Source organism: Oncorhynchus masou, chromosome 3 (genome assembly GCF_036934945.1).
Source record: "Oncorhynchus masou masou isolate Uvic2021 chromosome 3, UVic_Omas_1.1, whole genome shotgun sequence".
Taxonomy (NCBI): Eukaryota; Metazoa; Chordata; class Actinopteri; order Salmoniformes; family Salmonidae; genus Oncorhynchus; species Oncorhynchus masou.
Window position 1 is genome coordinate 40,947,448 of NC_088214.1, and position 15,876 is coordinate 40,963,323.

Genomic DNA, 15,876 nt, shown 5'->3' on the forward strand with positions numbered 1-15,876 from the left:
ATGGTACCGGCGTCGAGCGAAACCGACAAATAATCCTCGAGAGCCTTACGTTCGGGAGCCGACAGAGAGTATAATCTACCCCGGGGGAGTAGTTCCCGGAAGGAGATCAATACTACAGTCATACGACCGGTGTGGAGGGAGAGAAGTGGCCTTGGAACGACTGAACACCGTGCGCAGATCGTGATACTCCTCCGGCACCCCTGTCAAATCGCCAGGCTCCTCCTGTGAAGAAGAGACAGAGGAAACAGGAGGGATAGCAGACATTAAACAGGTTACATGACAAGAAACATTCCAGGATAGGATAGTATTACTAGACCAATTAATAGAAGGGTTATGGCGCACTAGCCAGGGATGACCCAAAACAACAGGTGTAAAAGGTGAACGAAAAATTAAAAAAGAAATGGTTTCGCTATGATTACCAGAGACAGTGAGGGTTAAAGGCAGCGTCTCACGCTGAATCTTGGGGAGAGAACTACCATCTAAAGCGAACAAGGCCCTGGGCTCCCCTAACTGTCTGAGAGGAATGTCATGTTCCCGAGCCCAGGTCTCGTCCATAAAACAGCCCTCCGCCCCAGAGTCTATCAAGGCACTGCAGGAAGCAGATGAACCGGGCCAGCGGAGATGGACCGGAAAGGTAGTGCGTGATCCAGAAGGAGAGGCCTGAGTAGTTGCGCTCACCAGTAGCCCTCCTCTTACTGATGAGCTCTGGCTTTTACTGGACATGAGGTGACAAAATGACCAGCGGAGCCGCAGTAGAGACAGAGGCGATTGGTGATTCTCCGTTCCCTCTCCTTGGCCGAGATGCGAATACCCCCCAGCTGCATAGGCTCAGCATCCGAGCCGGCGGAGGAGGGTGGCAGTGATGCGGCAGGTGGCAGTGATGTGGAGAGGGGAGCAACGGAGAACGTGAGCTCCTTTCTACGAGCTCGGCAACGAAGATCAAACCGTCGCTCTATGCGAATAGCGAGAGCTATTAAGGAGTCCAGACTGGAAGGAACCTCCCGGGAGAGGATCTCATCCTTAACCTCGACGTGGAGACCCTCCAGAAAACGAGCGAGCAAAGCCGGCTCGTTCCAGTCACTAGAGGCAGCGAGAGTGCGAAACTCAATAGAATAATCCGTTATGGATCTATTCCCCTGACATAGGGAAGACAGGGCCCTGGAAGCCTCCTCGCCAAAAACAGAACGGTCAAAAACCCGTATCATCTCCTCCTTAAAGTCCTGATACTGGTTAATACACTCAGCCCTCGCCTCCCAGACTGCCGTGCCCCACTCACGCGCCCGTCCGGTAAGGAGAGAAATGACGTAGGCGATGCGGGCTGTGCTCCTGGAGTAAGTGTTGGGCTGGAGAGAGAACACCACATCACACTGAGTGAGGAATGAGCGGCACTCAGTGGGCTCCCCAGAGTAACACGGCGGGTTGTTGATCCTGGGCTCCAGAGACTCGGAAACCCTGGAAGTGGGCGGTGGATCGAGGTGGAGTTGGTGAACCCGTCTTGTGAGGTCGGAGACTTGGACGGCCAGGGTCTCAACGGCATGTTGAGCAGCAGACAATTCCTCCTCGTGTCTGCCTAGCATCGCTCCCTGGATCTCGACGGCGGAGTGAAAAGGGTCCGGAGCCGCTGGGTCCATTCGTGGTCTGATTCTTCTGTTATGAACTTGAGTGAAGACCCAAAAGCGGTTTTAACAGAAAACAGAGTTCTTTAATGAAAATACAGGAATGGCATAAATCCTCTTCCAACGTTGTCAGCGGAACAAAAAGAACGTTAGTATAGTGCAGGATGCTCCTGCCAGGCAGACTCCGACAGGACAGGACAAGGTGGAAGCAAATGAGACGACAGCTTGCTTCTGGCATCAAAAAACACAAACAAGAATCAGACACTGAAAGTAGCAGGAACAGAGAGAGAAATAGAGACCTAATCAGAGGGGGAAGAGAGAACAGGTGGGGAAGAGTGAAAGAGCTAGTTAGGGCAGATGTAGAACAGCTGAGGAATGAGAGACAGAGAAGGTAACCTAAAAAGACCAGCAGAGAGAGAGAATGAAGAGAAAGGACAGGAACAGACATAACAAGACATGACACCAGGGTGACTATGCAGCCAGATATTTTCCCCATAAACTGTTTTCTCCCCCAAGGTGTTTTCAGGACATCTCAAGGGGCTGATGGAGGCTAATAGGTTTATCACTCAGGGTGTTTTGTCCGGTGTGCTTACAGACAAGGTTTCCTGAGGGTAAAACTCCTAAACGCCCGGATTACCTCCAACACATCCCTTTAAAAATGCTGTATAGCCAGGATTTAGGCTAATCGGATAGTAGGGGAGAGAGGGGGAGGATAAGGTGTTGGATCCTGCTGGCCCTGCCAATGCCCCCAGACCGGGTTGGAAGACACGCGGGTCAGCAGATGTTCTCTGGGCCTGGCAGACTGGGTGGGACTAACAGGAGGATTACTGGAGCCCAGATTAGATGTGTCTGAGGTAACGTTAGGGGACTGTGAGGTAATACGGTACACAACTGACTAAGGCTACGGGCTGCTAACGGTTAGGGTTAGGCTGGACCTTATGGCCGCAGAAGAGAGGGGGGAGAGGGGGTAATAAACTCAGGGTGTATGGTTGGAGGGTATACTATATATGTATCTAGACATAGAGACATGCACACACACACACACATACCACACACAAAGTAAGAGACACCTAGTAATTTCAGTTCCACCATGACCACATTTATTTTCTAAGTGCCCTCTGCTATTTCCCTTCATCTCCCATTTAGTTAGTGTTGTAATCTATATCTCCAATGTTGTGTAAATCTACTGCCCATACTGGCCCAGGATTATCATCCCTGGATTAAAGCACTGCCTGTTCTGTCTAATATTTAATAATGGGATTTATTCATAAGAGGCTAATCAGAGGTGTCTAAGTCAATCGGGTGTAATGACAATCTGCAGCGACGGCCAATGATATGCACTGTGTGTGCGTGCAATATAATGACATGGTCTGTTTGTTTACAATGACTGTAGAAGTGAGACGGAGGTACTGGAGACAGTATTTTTTTTATTTAAAATTTTATTTCACCTTTATTTAACTAGGTAGGCAAGTTGAGAACAAGTTCTCATTTACAATTGCGACCTGGCCAAGATAAAGCGAAGCAGTTCGACACAAACAACGACACAGTTACACATGGAGTAAAACAAACATACAGTCAATAATACAGTATAAACAAGTCTATATACGATGTGAGCAAATGAGGTGAGATAAGGGAGGTAAAGGCAAAAAAAAGGCCATGGTGGCAAAGTAAATACAAAATAGCAAGTAAAACACTGGAATGGTAGATTTGCAGTGGAAGAATGTGCAAAGTAGAAATAAAAATAATGGGGTGCAAAGGAGCAAAATAAATAAATAAATAAATAAATAAAATACAGTAGGGAAAGAGGTAGTTGTTTGGGCTAAATTATAGGTGGGCTACGTACAGGTGCAGTAATCTTTGAGCTGCTCTGACAGTTGGTGCTTAAAGCTAGTGAGGGAGATAAGTGTTTCCAGTTTCAGAGATTTTTGTAGTTCGTTCCAATCATTGGCAGCAGAGAACTGGAAGGGGAGGCGGCCAAAGAAAGAATTGGTTTTGGGGGTGACAAGAGAGATATACCTGCTGGAGCGTGTGCTACAGGTGGGAGATGCTATGGTGACCAGCGAGCTGAGATAAGGGGGGACTTTACCTAGCAGGGTCTTGAGATGACATGGAGCCAGTGGGTTTGGCGACGAGTATGAAGCGAGGGCCAGCCAACGAGAGCGTACAGGTCGCAATGGTGGGTGGCATATGGGGCTTTGGTGACAAAACGGATTGCACTGTGATAGACTGCATCCAATTTGTTGAGTAGGGTATTGGAGGCTATTTTGTAAATGACATCGCCGAAGTCGAGGATTGGTAGGATGGTCAGTTTTACAAGGGTATGTTTGGCAGCATGAGTGAAGGATGCTTTGTTGCGAAATTAGGAAGCCAATTCTAGATTTAACATTTGTGGAGTTCTCCTGGAGTTCTCCTGTTCTGAGGTGAATGTTGAGACAGTATTCCTCGATATAGATTTGGTCCCTCTGCCAACTTAAATGTCACTTTTGACAAATTCAGCCAACAGGTTTTTAAATCTCCACAGGAACACTTCATCTGTGGCTCTCTCCCTTAAATACTATTGATGAACACATGCTTAGCAATGCCTAGTTATGTTTACATGCTCAACCTATTAATAAGTATAGTTATAGTGTAGTGGAGGGGTTTGTCGAACAGGCAAACGCTCATGTGATTACTGATGAGTAGCCTAATCTTTCTGAGACGTGGACTAATGCTGCATCCCTCGTTGGCTATAGCTTTGCTCATTAGGCTAACACAGTCTTGTGTGAGACCAACAACCCAGGTTTGATATCTATCTGTTCAGTTACATTAGCGCTAGTCTCGTGCAACCATACCTCCAAATCGCATTGTTGTCATGCCTCCTTTGGAGGCCTGGAGGATATTGTATTAGCCGAAACATCTGCTGGATTCCAGTGGCTCCATTTTTATTGGCTGTTACATTTTTAAGAACCCTCCCCCACATGCCCGTAGAAGGGGTGCTGCGTGTTATGTTCACTGTTATGTTCACTGTTTTCCGAGTCGATGAATGCATTACTACTCCTCTGCTTGAACAGAAAACAACGTTATGGCGTGTCTACCTAAAGGCTATGGTATAAGTTTAGTGTATCAAGTGTGGCCGACAGTCTGCGATTTATTGAAATTGAAAGTCAGCACAAACATGGCATACATTAACAAATTTTCACGTGGTTTTAATCAGTGATTGCTTGTCCATCCTCTCGCACTCTTGCTTCTACGGCACTAATAGGCACATTTTGAACACTGCCCAATCAAGGCATTTGATTTCCCCGGGCTTTCAGATTAGGGAAGCCTGGTTCTCGAAGAGGCTACATTCGTGCATAGAGTATTAACTGTGTAGCATCATCATCGTCATTGAGGGCCTTTGAATTTACAAGTCATGGGTGACTCCTAGTGTTGAAAGAGGAAAATTGCAAGCCATTTAAAGAGAGTTGCCCTCTCCGAGCAAACAATAATCTGCTCACCACTACTCAACTGTTTTTGTTCCCGGGCAAATGTGATCTTTCCTGTACCAGGGATACGTAAGCTAGGGTGCTTCAGACCGATTTAAAACTAGCACTTGAAAACAGACTAAATTGCTGTCAGCTAACCAAGCCGAGATCCAGTCAGCAACATCCCAGAGACAGGTGCCGGTCCACGGGCCACAGATTGAGAAACACTGGTCTTATATACTAATCTATACACTAATCTCCTCATCTCGGTTCCACAGAAAGGTCGGGTCATGACCCCAAGGGAGCAGCTGAGGAAGATGTCAGTGATGGGGGAGCAGGGGCCTCTGGACGAGAAACATTGGTACCGCCTGGTCAACGGCATGTCTGCTGGAGGTAAGGCTCATCCACCTGGTTTGAATCTGTATGCTTCAAGACTTTGTTAGTCTGCTGAGTTAAAGCCATAGGTATTAGCTTGCAAATCCTTAGCCTTGCTTAGAAAATTCACTCTATATTTTTATGCTTTACAATCTTGGAGTCAGGAACTTTTCCTTAACCAAGTTAATTACTGGGGCCCAGAGCTTTTCCTGGTCAAGTCACATAGTCAGTAGAAACTTAGTAGTCAGTACGGCCCTAGTTCTGTAGACTTGTAACACATCTAACATTGTGTTTACTGTGTTGCATTTCAGAGCTATGTCAGAGGCAGGAGATGATGATGAGGAACCAGATAGCCATGGCTCCTCAGATCCTGGCCCAAGGACAGCAGAGGATACAGGGGGTGCCCACCCAGTTTGAGCCTCGCTTCATGGAACGAGAGCTAGTTCCACCCTCGGAGATGGTATCTTCCGAGGCCAGGCAGATGCACATTGGGGGTCACCTGGGTCCGCCCATGCCCCCACACCCTGGAATTTCTGTCAGGGGCTTCCCTGGAGTTGGTTACAGTTTCATGCCCTCAGAGCCCATGGAGACAGTTGCCCGGCGACAGGAGCTCATCCACAAGCAGAATATCGCCAGGTATTGTCTGCAGCTGCTTGTCACGGGGCTTGTCAAAGTACACGTCATGGACTATAGGGCTTTGGATATCCCAGCCTTCCTTTTATAGCTCCCTTCAACCTGATACCAAGGGTCTGTTCTATGCACTATGTTACAGAGCAGTTGGCAGATACGATTTGAATATATACAGAGCCCATATTCAGAGCCCATGTGACCTAGAAACGTTTATTGTTATGTCCTGTTGGTGTATATTTATATCTAACTGGTTTATTTGGTTATGTCGTGATGTATTGTGTCTGATTGGTGTGCATTGGTTGTTTTTCAGGATGGAGATGAATGCCATCCTCCACCAGAAGGAGATGGAGAATGCCCATCAGAAGGGTCTGATGGGTATGGATGCGCCCATGATGTACCAGTCCAACGCTATGGCACTCCGGGGGCGCCAGCGCCTCCCAGACGGCCACGACTTCTTTGTCCACCGTACCACCCTGGAGGAAATGCAGGCCAACAACCTCCTGATGTCCTCCAGCCCCTATCCACCAATCAGCACGCTGCAGAGGGAGAGGGGCCGCAGGGCTGGTCGCAGGGCAACCAATCACAAGAGTGCAGAGAGCCATGCGTCTGGACACAAGGGCCAATCGGAGGACAAGAGCGTGGAGCAGAGTCCCGGGGGTGCCTCTGGAGATGAGAAAGAGGCAGAGGGGAAAATGGACATGGGAGGGGAGGCAGTCGGCAAACAACATCAAGCCAAAATGGACACAGAGCTCTCGTCGAATGGCAGAAAGAGCTACAAGGAGGCGGCGCAGGGCCTGCGAACAGCCTGCATAAACAGTCAAGATGGCTGCCCTGACGTCACCAACTGCAACAGTGGCGCCAGCGACAAAGACAGGCCCAGTCAATGCTCTGCGTTCCAGTATCCCTCCGCCAGTGGACCTATCCCAGGCATGCCTTACATGTTCCCTCCTGGTGAGTGTCTACTTTCTACAGTCTTGTATTGATCAAACCATTCAGGGGTAATGCTGCTGTCTTTGATTTGATTTCTATAATGTATATGAACAAGGACAGATGTGACAGATGTGAGCCGATGTGAGCCGTTTGTTTTGTCTTTTGTTTTGATCAGGGCCACCCAATCTCTTTCTTAACGGACAAGATATGTCCTCTGTTGAAGACCTTAGGAAGTGGACAGTGAATGACGTGTATATCTTCATCAAAAACATGCCCAGCTGCTCTGAATATGCTCAGGTTGGTGTCATTTCCTAATAATTATCAAACACAAGTGATTTCGTGCTTACAAATATATACTCATCTATCCATGACATAGACTGACATAGCAACTCAATATTAAGGTGTTCCTAATGTTTTGTACACTACGTGTTTAGTGGATCACCTTAATATTGCTGGAAAGAATGTTGCTTCCAATGCAATTGTCTGCATCATTTCCAATCCCCCATATTTTTGGGGTAAATGTATATATCCATACACGCATGCATATACAGTGGGGCAGAAAAAATATTTAGTCAGCCACCAATTGTGCAAGTTCTCCCACTTAAAAAGATGAGAGAGGCCTGTAATTTTCATCATAGGTACACTTCAACTATGACAGACAAAATGAGAAAAATAAATTCAGAAAATCACATTGTAGGGTTTTTAATGAGTCCTATTTCTGATACCATTCACTAAAATTATACCTTTTTTTTTAAATTTCTTCGATAACAGTTTTTTTATCAATTAGTATATTTGAATTTAACCACAATATTTGTTGTACTATTTGTTCCGTCCTTTCAGGTGGATTAAACTGAAATTGCAACCCACTTTCTAAGGCTTGTTTAAAAAATATGGATATTTTGGAGATTATTTCCTTTTCAAACAACCGAAAGTGAGCAGGTGTAATCTGAGTAAAGGGGAAAAGGGCCTTCCTGAATATAGGATGAGACATTCGTACCAATTGACAAGAGAACCAGTTTGGATTTAAGTATAACTTTTGTATGACTGACGCCCTTTGTGAGAGGTCTAATGCTTTAATATTTAATCATTTCTGCCCACCGAATTCATATTCGTTATATAAATAGGCCCTTTTAATTTGATCTGGTTTGCCGTCCCAAATAAAATTGAATATTTAAAAAAAAAAGTTTTTAAAAGCAGGTCAGTAGGTGTAGGCAAAACTGTAAGCAAATAGGTAAACTGTGATATGACTAAGGAGTTAATCAGGGTGATTATTCCACAAATAGACAGGTATTTTCCTTTCCATGGTAGCAAGATCTTATCTATTTTTGCTAACTTTCTATAAAAATGTATTGGAGTGAGATCATTTCATTCCTTTGGGATTTGTATACCGAGTATGTCTACATTTCCGTCAGACCATTTAATTGGTAAACTACATGGTAATGTAAAATGTGCATTTTTTAGTGATCCAATACGTAATATGGTACATTTATCATAATTTGGTTTTAATCCAGAGAGGATAGCAAAAGTATCTAGATCCTCTAAGAGGCCGTGGAGAGACTCCAATTGTGGTTTTAACCTCTAGCGTCGAGCAATCCCGTATCCGGGAGCGTAATCATAGCCTCAAGCTCATTAGCATAACGCAACGTTAACTATTCATGAAAATCGCAAATGAAATGAAATAAATATATTGGCTCACAAGCTTAGCCTTTTGTTAACAACACTGTCATCTCAGATTTTCAAAATATGCTTTTCAACCATAGCTACACAAGCATTTGTGTAAGAGTATTGATAGCTAGCATATAGTATTAAGCCTAGCATTCAGCAGGCAACGTTTTCACAAAAACAAGAAAAGCATTCAAATAAAATAATTTACCTTTGAAGAACTTCGGATGTTTTCAATGAGGAGACTCTCAGTTAGATAGCAAATGTTCAGTTTTTCCAAAAAAGATGATTTGTGTAGGAGAAATCGCTGCATTTTGTTCATCACGTTTGGCAAAGAAAACCCCCCGAAAATTCAGTCATTACAACGCCAAACTTTTTTCCAAATTAACTCCATAATATCGACAGAAACATGGCAAACGTTGTTTAGAATCAATCCTCAAGGTGTTTTTCCACATATCTATTCAATGATAAATCATTCGTGGCAGTTGCCTTTCTCCTCTGAACCAAATGGTAAAGTTGGACCAGCTGGAGATTGCTCAATAATTTCGACGGAGGACACCAAGCGAACACCTGGTAAATGTAGTCTCTTATGGTCAATCTTCCAATGATATGCCTACAAATACATCACAATGCTGCAGACACCTTGGGGAAACGACAGAAAGTGTAGGCTCATTCCTGGCGCATTCACAGCCATATAAGGAGACATTGGAACACAGCGCATTCAAAATCTGGGGCATTTCCTGTATGAAATTTCATCTTGGTTTTGCCTGTAGCATTAGTTCTGGGGCACTCACAGACAATATCTTTGCAGTTTTGGAAACGTCAGAGTGTTTTCTTTCCAAAGCTGTCAATTATATGCATAGTCGAGCATCTTTTCGTGACAAAATATCTTGTTTAATACGGGAACGTTTTTTTATCCAAAAATTAAAAGAGCGCCCCCTATATCGAAGAAGTTAAAAGAAAACATGAATCATCAGTGTACAATGACACCTTAGTTTTTAGGCCACGGATTTCTAATCCCTTAATATTATTGTTTGATCTAATCTTTGCAGCTAACATTTCGATGGCAATAATAAATAGATATGCCGATAGTGGACAACCTCGTTTTACTCCTCTAGATAGTTTAAAACTTCCTGTAGCCATTATTTACTATTTTACACCTAGGGCTACTATACATAACCTTAACCCATTTTATAAGAGATTCCCCAAAATTGAAATATTCTAGGCATTTATATATAAACTCCAGTCGTACTTTATCAAAAGCCTTTTCAAAATCAGCTATGAAAACCAGGCCTGGTGTCCCCGATATTTCATAGTATTCTATTGTTTCCAGTACTTGTCTTATATTATCTCCAATGTATCGTCCATGTAAAAAACCTGTCTGATTAGGATGAATAATATCTGACAATACTTATTTAATTCTATGTGCCAAGCATTTTGCTAGGATTTTTGCATCACAGCACTGAAGTGTAAGTGTACACTAAGTATTAATCAGCAACAGAATTCAAATTGGCCAGGACTGCCACCATTGACTCTTTCCAATTTGCACCCTACCTTGAGGCATTCAAACTTTGGAAGAGAGCATATAAAGGCCATCTTGGCAGATTTGAATTCTGTTCATAATTAATGTAAGCAGGAAGTTGCATTGCTGTCATACTGCTGCGTCTGTCTTTAAGGAAATTGTCTTATGGATATGCATTACTATACTACTCCTCATCATACCTGATTATTCCCTGCAGACGTTCAAAGACCACATGATAGATGGAGAGACATTGCCATTCCTGACAGAAGACCATCTACTGGACACGATGGGACTGAAGCTGGGCCCGGCACTCAAGATACGATCACAGGTATACAAACCATCAAAAACAGTTAGTCTCACAAATTCGGACAGCAGAACAAAATCTTCTGGAGTGCTGTCTATTTAATTTCCAATGGATTATAATTACTATAACCTAGCACACAAGCATTTTCGGAAAAGAGTAATAATGAAATCAGCACATTGCTTATTAGAATATCTCATGGTATCGCTCTTTCTGTCCCACTCACCAGGTCTCGAGCCGGCTAGGCAGCATGTTCTACATGATGAGCCTCCCACTCTCCGCTGCCGCCGCCCTACAGGCCACATCTGAGAAGGCCGGAGGAGACAGATCGTCAGAGATCAGCTCCCCTGTATACTGTAACAGTGTGGAGATGATGGGCAGCCCCTGCACCAGAGACCCAGAAGGCCGGAAACCCACAGACCCCCTCCCAGAGACTGACAACGCCTCTCCCCCCTCGGCCAGCAGTGAAACTGCCTGAGGCATCAGTGAGGGGGGTACGAGTCCTCGGGCCAGTGACTCAGTTCCAAGTTGACCCCTAGCTCCTACCACATACTGTACATATAGACACAAACCCCCTAAGGACTTAATGTAGATCTTTAAGCATTGGGTGGGTATAAGTAATGGATGCATCTTGCCCTCTGATTGGCAAGGTGGAATGTTAATTTCATCTGTCCAATCCTTGCAAACAGTTAGAAGTGCATAGGTAGTAGGAAGTAGGGGTCAATTTGGAATTCAGCAAGTGTTTCAGCCCTAAGGGCTGTGTTTAAGCTGCTTACCATATTCATCAGGCTATTGTGTTCAAATCAAATAAAATGTTATTTGTTACATGCGCCGAATACCACAGGTATTACAGTGAAATGCTTAATTACAAGCCCTTAACCAACAATGCAGTTTTTAGAAAATACCTATAAAACCCGTAAGAATAAGAATAACAAATAATTAAAGAGCAGCAGTAAATAACAATAGTGGGGCTATATACAGGGGGTACCGGTACAGAGTCAATGTCAATGTGTGGGGGCAGGTGTCAAGGCAATTAAGATAATATGTACATGTAGGTAGAGTTATTAAAGTGACTATACATAATAACAGAGTGTAGCAGCAGCGTTCCAATGCAAATAGTCTGGGTAGCCATTTGATTATCTGTTCAGGAGTCTTATGGCTTGAAGGTGGAAGCTATTTAGGAGCCTCTTGGACCTAGACGTGGCGCTCTGGTACCGCTTACCGTGCAGTAGCAGAGAGAACAGTCTATGACTAGGGTGGCTGGAGTCTTTGACAATTTTTCGGGCCTTCCTCTGACACCGCCTGGTATAGAGGTCCTGGATGGCAGGACGCTTGGCCCCAGTGATTTACTGGGCTGTATGCACTACCCTCTGTAGTGCCTTGCAGTCGGAGGCAGAGCAGTTGCCATACCAGGCAATGATGCAACCAGTCAGGATGCTCTCGATGGTGCAGCTGTTGAAACCTTTTGAGGATCTGAGGACCCATGCCAAATATTTTCAGTCTCCTGAGGGGGAATAGGTTTTATTGTGCCCTCTTTACGACTGTCTTGATGTGCTTGGACCATGTTAGTTTGTTGGTGATGTGGACGCCAAGGAACTTACATACATTTACATTTAAGTCATTTGGCAGACGCTCTTTTCCAGAGCGACTTACAAATTGGTGAATTCACCTTATGACATCCAGTGGAACAGCCACTTTACAATAGTGCATCTAAATCATTTAAGGGGGGGTGAGAGAAGGATTACTTTATCCTATCCTAGGTATTCCTTAAAGAGGTGGGGTTTCAGGTGTCTCCGGAAGGTGGTGATTGACTCCGCTGTCCTGGCGTCGTGAGGGAGTTTGTTCCACCATTGGGGGCCAGAGCAGCGAACAGTTTTGACTGGGCTGAGCGGGAACTGTACTTCCTCAGTGGTAGGGAGGCGAGCAGGCCAGAGGAGGATGAACGCAGTGCCCTTGTTTGGGTGTAGGGCCTGATCAGAGCCTGGAGGTACTGCGGTGCCGTTCCCCTCACGGCTCCGTAGGCAAGCACCATGGTCTTGTAGCGGATGCGAGCTTCAACTGGAAGCCAGTGGAGAGAGCGGAGGAGCGGGGTGACGTGAGAGAACTTGGGAAGGTTGAACACCAGACGGGCTGCGGCGTTCTGGATGAGTTGTAGGGGTTTAATGGCACAGGCAGGGAGCCCAGCCAACAGCGAGTTGCAGTAATCCAGACGGGAGATGACAAGTGCCTGGATTAGGACCTGCGCCGCTTCCTGTGTGAGGCAGGGTCGTACTCTGCGGATGTTGTAGAGCATGAACCTACAGGAACGGGCCAACTTGAAACTCTCAACCTGCTCCACTATATCCCTGTCGATGAGAATGGGGGCGTGCTCGGTTCAGTTTTGTAGTGTGTGTCATACAGTGTTTAAACTGCTAAGAATATGATGGAATTGTTTTGTATGTACAGTATTTAGTTCTAGTTCAAACATTTGGGACTTTTTTTGTACCTTGTTTCATATTCAGGAGACCATGGTTGTATTCCCCTGCTCAGAAGTTGCATGCATCAACCAATGGTTGACTGTGCTGTTGGGAACCAGATTGCTATAACATATGATGTCGTTAGGTGATACGTAAAATTCCTATCCAGGCGTTATAAGATCTGGCATGCGTCAGCAAAGTCTGAGCAGGGGAATACAACCCATGGGTCAGCTCCAGACTGTCTAGGCGCCTGCGCAGGTATCCCTCCCTCACATGCTGCCTGCCTTACCTAGAGATTCTTGTTTTTCTACAGTAAAAAGACTACAATAGCCACAAGGCTGTTGACAACCAAAGCAACCATTACTACAATTGTTTAACATAGCAGTCAACATATTTCCTATTGTCTCAAAATGATTCAATGTTTTGTTTCACGTGTTAAAGTTTACAAAGCACACAAGGAGCAGTGCAGTTAAATACGTGATTTTCCTGTTTTTTTAAATGATATTTCCACACTTATAACCAGGTTTCCATCCAACCATTTAACGTGAGTAAAGTACATGTCAGATAGAAATGTTTATGACGGAAACATACAATTTGTCAGTAAACTTTCCAAATGTCGACATAACAAAATACGCTAGACAAGGTGGGATCTTTTTGTGTCTGTAAAATGAATTATGTGAGAAGTTTAGGTGGAAACGCTTTTATGCACACATATTGATAAAATAACCTTCATATCAAAGTAAAATTGGATTTGCACGATGACATGTGTGGTCCTCCCACTACAACTCCTCAGGAAAGCATGCAGTTTATTAGGATACAGATTAAATAACTGATGATGAACTTCATAGGCTGGTGAAAGTGCAAGGTGATGAGCTTGATGCGCCTTTCCCATAAATATCGAGGGTATTATTCTGGTGAAATGATCATCGATGTTTGGCTGCTTTTGACAAATAAAATAATCTCACTCTTTTGTCCATAATAATCTCATCATGTAGGCTATACTAGCACTGTATCTGTGAGCTGTCGGCTAGAGAGCATGTGCCAATTGTCACGCCCTGACCTTAGAGATCCTTTTTATGTCTCTATTTTGGTTTGGTCAGGGCGTGAGTTGGGGTGGGCATTCTATGTTTTGTGTTCTATGTTTTTTATTTCTGTGTGTTTGGCCGGGTGTTGTTCTCAATCAGAGGCAGCTGTCTATCGTTGTCTCTGATTGAGAACCATACTTAGGTAGCTTTTTCCCACCTGTGTTTTGTGGGTAGTTATTGTCTGTTTTTGTGTCTGCACCAGACAGAACTGTTTTGTTATTTCAGTGTTCAGTTTAATAAAAATGAACATGTACCACGCTGCATCTTGGTCCTCGTCTTCAAACAGTCGTTACACCAATACCAGAGTGGACACACTTGCTATATACTAATGGAAAAGTGTTTTGTGAGAACCATCAGTGAAGTAAAAAATGCGATGGAAACACATTTGACTTGTATTTTCTATATTCGGTACATGGGAATTGAACCGCAAAATGTATTTATGTGCACTACGTCATATACACGCAGCCTTTTATCAGGTGGGAAAATGCACATATTGTTTTCATGTGGATTTTAGAGTATTTGCATGAAAATCTGTCACCAATTGGATGGAAACCTAGCTAGTGAGTTCGAAATAACGTTCTGAAATTGTGAAAATTATGAAAAAAATGCCTGGATTTTCAACCTGTTCAGATGGGATGGAACTTTTGGCCCACCTCATGTCACACTGTGATCTGAATATAATAGACTAATGACTGTTCCTCTGGTGAAGGAGGTGGGCTCTAGATCATCCTTTCAACCAATCAGGGCTGTGTATGTAAATATATTTACATTTGTTTTCTAAAGCCCACAAGATTAGACCAAGCATTTCAAAGGCCAAAGGAGGCTCAGCGAAATAAATGATAAAAAAATATATTTTGGACTTATTTTCCTTAAATAAACACAGACATTATTAGACATTCAGTAAACAAAGACTGCATGGGGGCTTTAATAACATGCATTAAATTATGTTAAAATAAGTTGACTCAGCCACAAAAGTATACCTGGATGCACATGTATCAACTTTCAACTCTCTGTTCATCATATATGCAGTCACTTTAACCATATCTACATGCACATACGACCTCAATCAGCCCGACTAACCGGTGCCTGTATGTAGCCTCGCTACTGTTATTTTTCACTGTTTTTATTTATTACCTATTGTTCACCTAATACCTTTTTTGCACTATTGGTTAGAGCCTGTAAGTAAGCATTTCACTGTAAAGGTCTACACCTGTTGTATTCGGCGCACGTGACAAATAAACTTTGATTTGATTTTGTTTTCTTTGTTTGGGCTAATGGCTAGGCTAATGTGGCTTCTACCTGACCACTTGGAAAGTGGTAACAGCCTGCAATTCACACCTCCCATGTAGATTGTGAAAATTAGAATAACTTTCAGTGCTCGGCCCCTCTTTCCCGTCAAACATTCCTTTGTTCATTGAGCAGCGTTGCAGTGCAGACCAACTAGTAGTGATGGGGAAACTGAGCCTCCTGAAGCATTGAGCTTTCCAGTCAATTGTGTCGAAAATAGTACATTATTCAAGGCTTTGATCAACACAGTGTACACTAGTGGCTAGTCAAAAGAATTTTGTGCAACCAAATTATTATAGATGACGTCCCACACGCTGTAGCGCGTGCAGAGTAGCCTTTTTATCTTCTACTGAAACCAATACAAAACCAATCAGGTGGTTGTTGGAAGAAACAAAGCTTCGGATGTCATTGCTCACGTTCTTCTGATAAAGTGATAAAAGCACACTGCTTCGAAGTAAACTTCTTAGCGATTTCACCACATGCCCCGGAGCTCTGGTATTAAACGTAACATCACTACCAACTACAGCGCTGTGCAAGTCGCTGCCATTTTGCCGATGCAGGCAGTGACT

The 15,876-nt window shown here is 44.0% G+C and overlaps 1 protein-coding gene across 1 annotated transcript; it reads left to right on the plus strand.

Annotated features, from left to right (window-relative positions):
- Nucleotides 1-5,349: 5,349 nt before the first annotated feature.
- Nucleotides 5,350-10,957, plus strand: LOC135508251 (sterile alpha motif domain-containing protein 7-like). The gene is made up of 6 exons (XM_064928316.1): nucleotides 5,350-5,452; nucleotides 5,746-6,070; nucleotides 6,375-7,015; nucleotides 7,170-7,291; nucleotides 10,396-10,506; nucleotides 10,709-10,957. Exons 1-6 carry the CDS (start codon nucleotides 5,350-5,352, stop codon nucleotides 10,955-10,957), a joined length of 1,551 nt encoding a protein of 516 aa, XP_064784388.1.
- The last annotated feature ends 4,919 nt before the right edge of the window (nucleotides 10,958-15,876 follow it).

Coding starts and splice junctions, on each gene's coding strand:
- LOC135508251 (XM_064928316.1), top strand. CDS start 5,350: ATGACCCCAAGGGAGCAGCTGAGGAAGATGTCAGTGATGGGGGAGCAG. Junction 7,292..10,395: donor GCTGCTCTGAATATGCTCAG/GTTGGTGTCATT, acceptor TATTCCCTGCAG/ACGTTCAAAGACCACATGAT. Junction 10,507..10,708: donor CACTCAAGATACGATCACAG/GTATACAAACCA, acceptor CCCACTCACCAG/GTCTCGAGCCGGCTAGGCAG.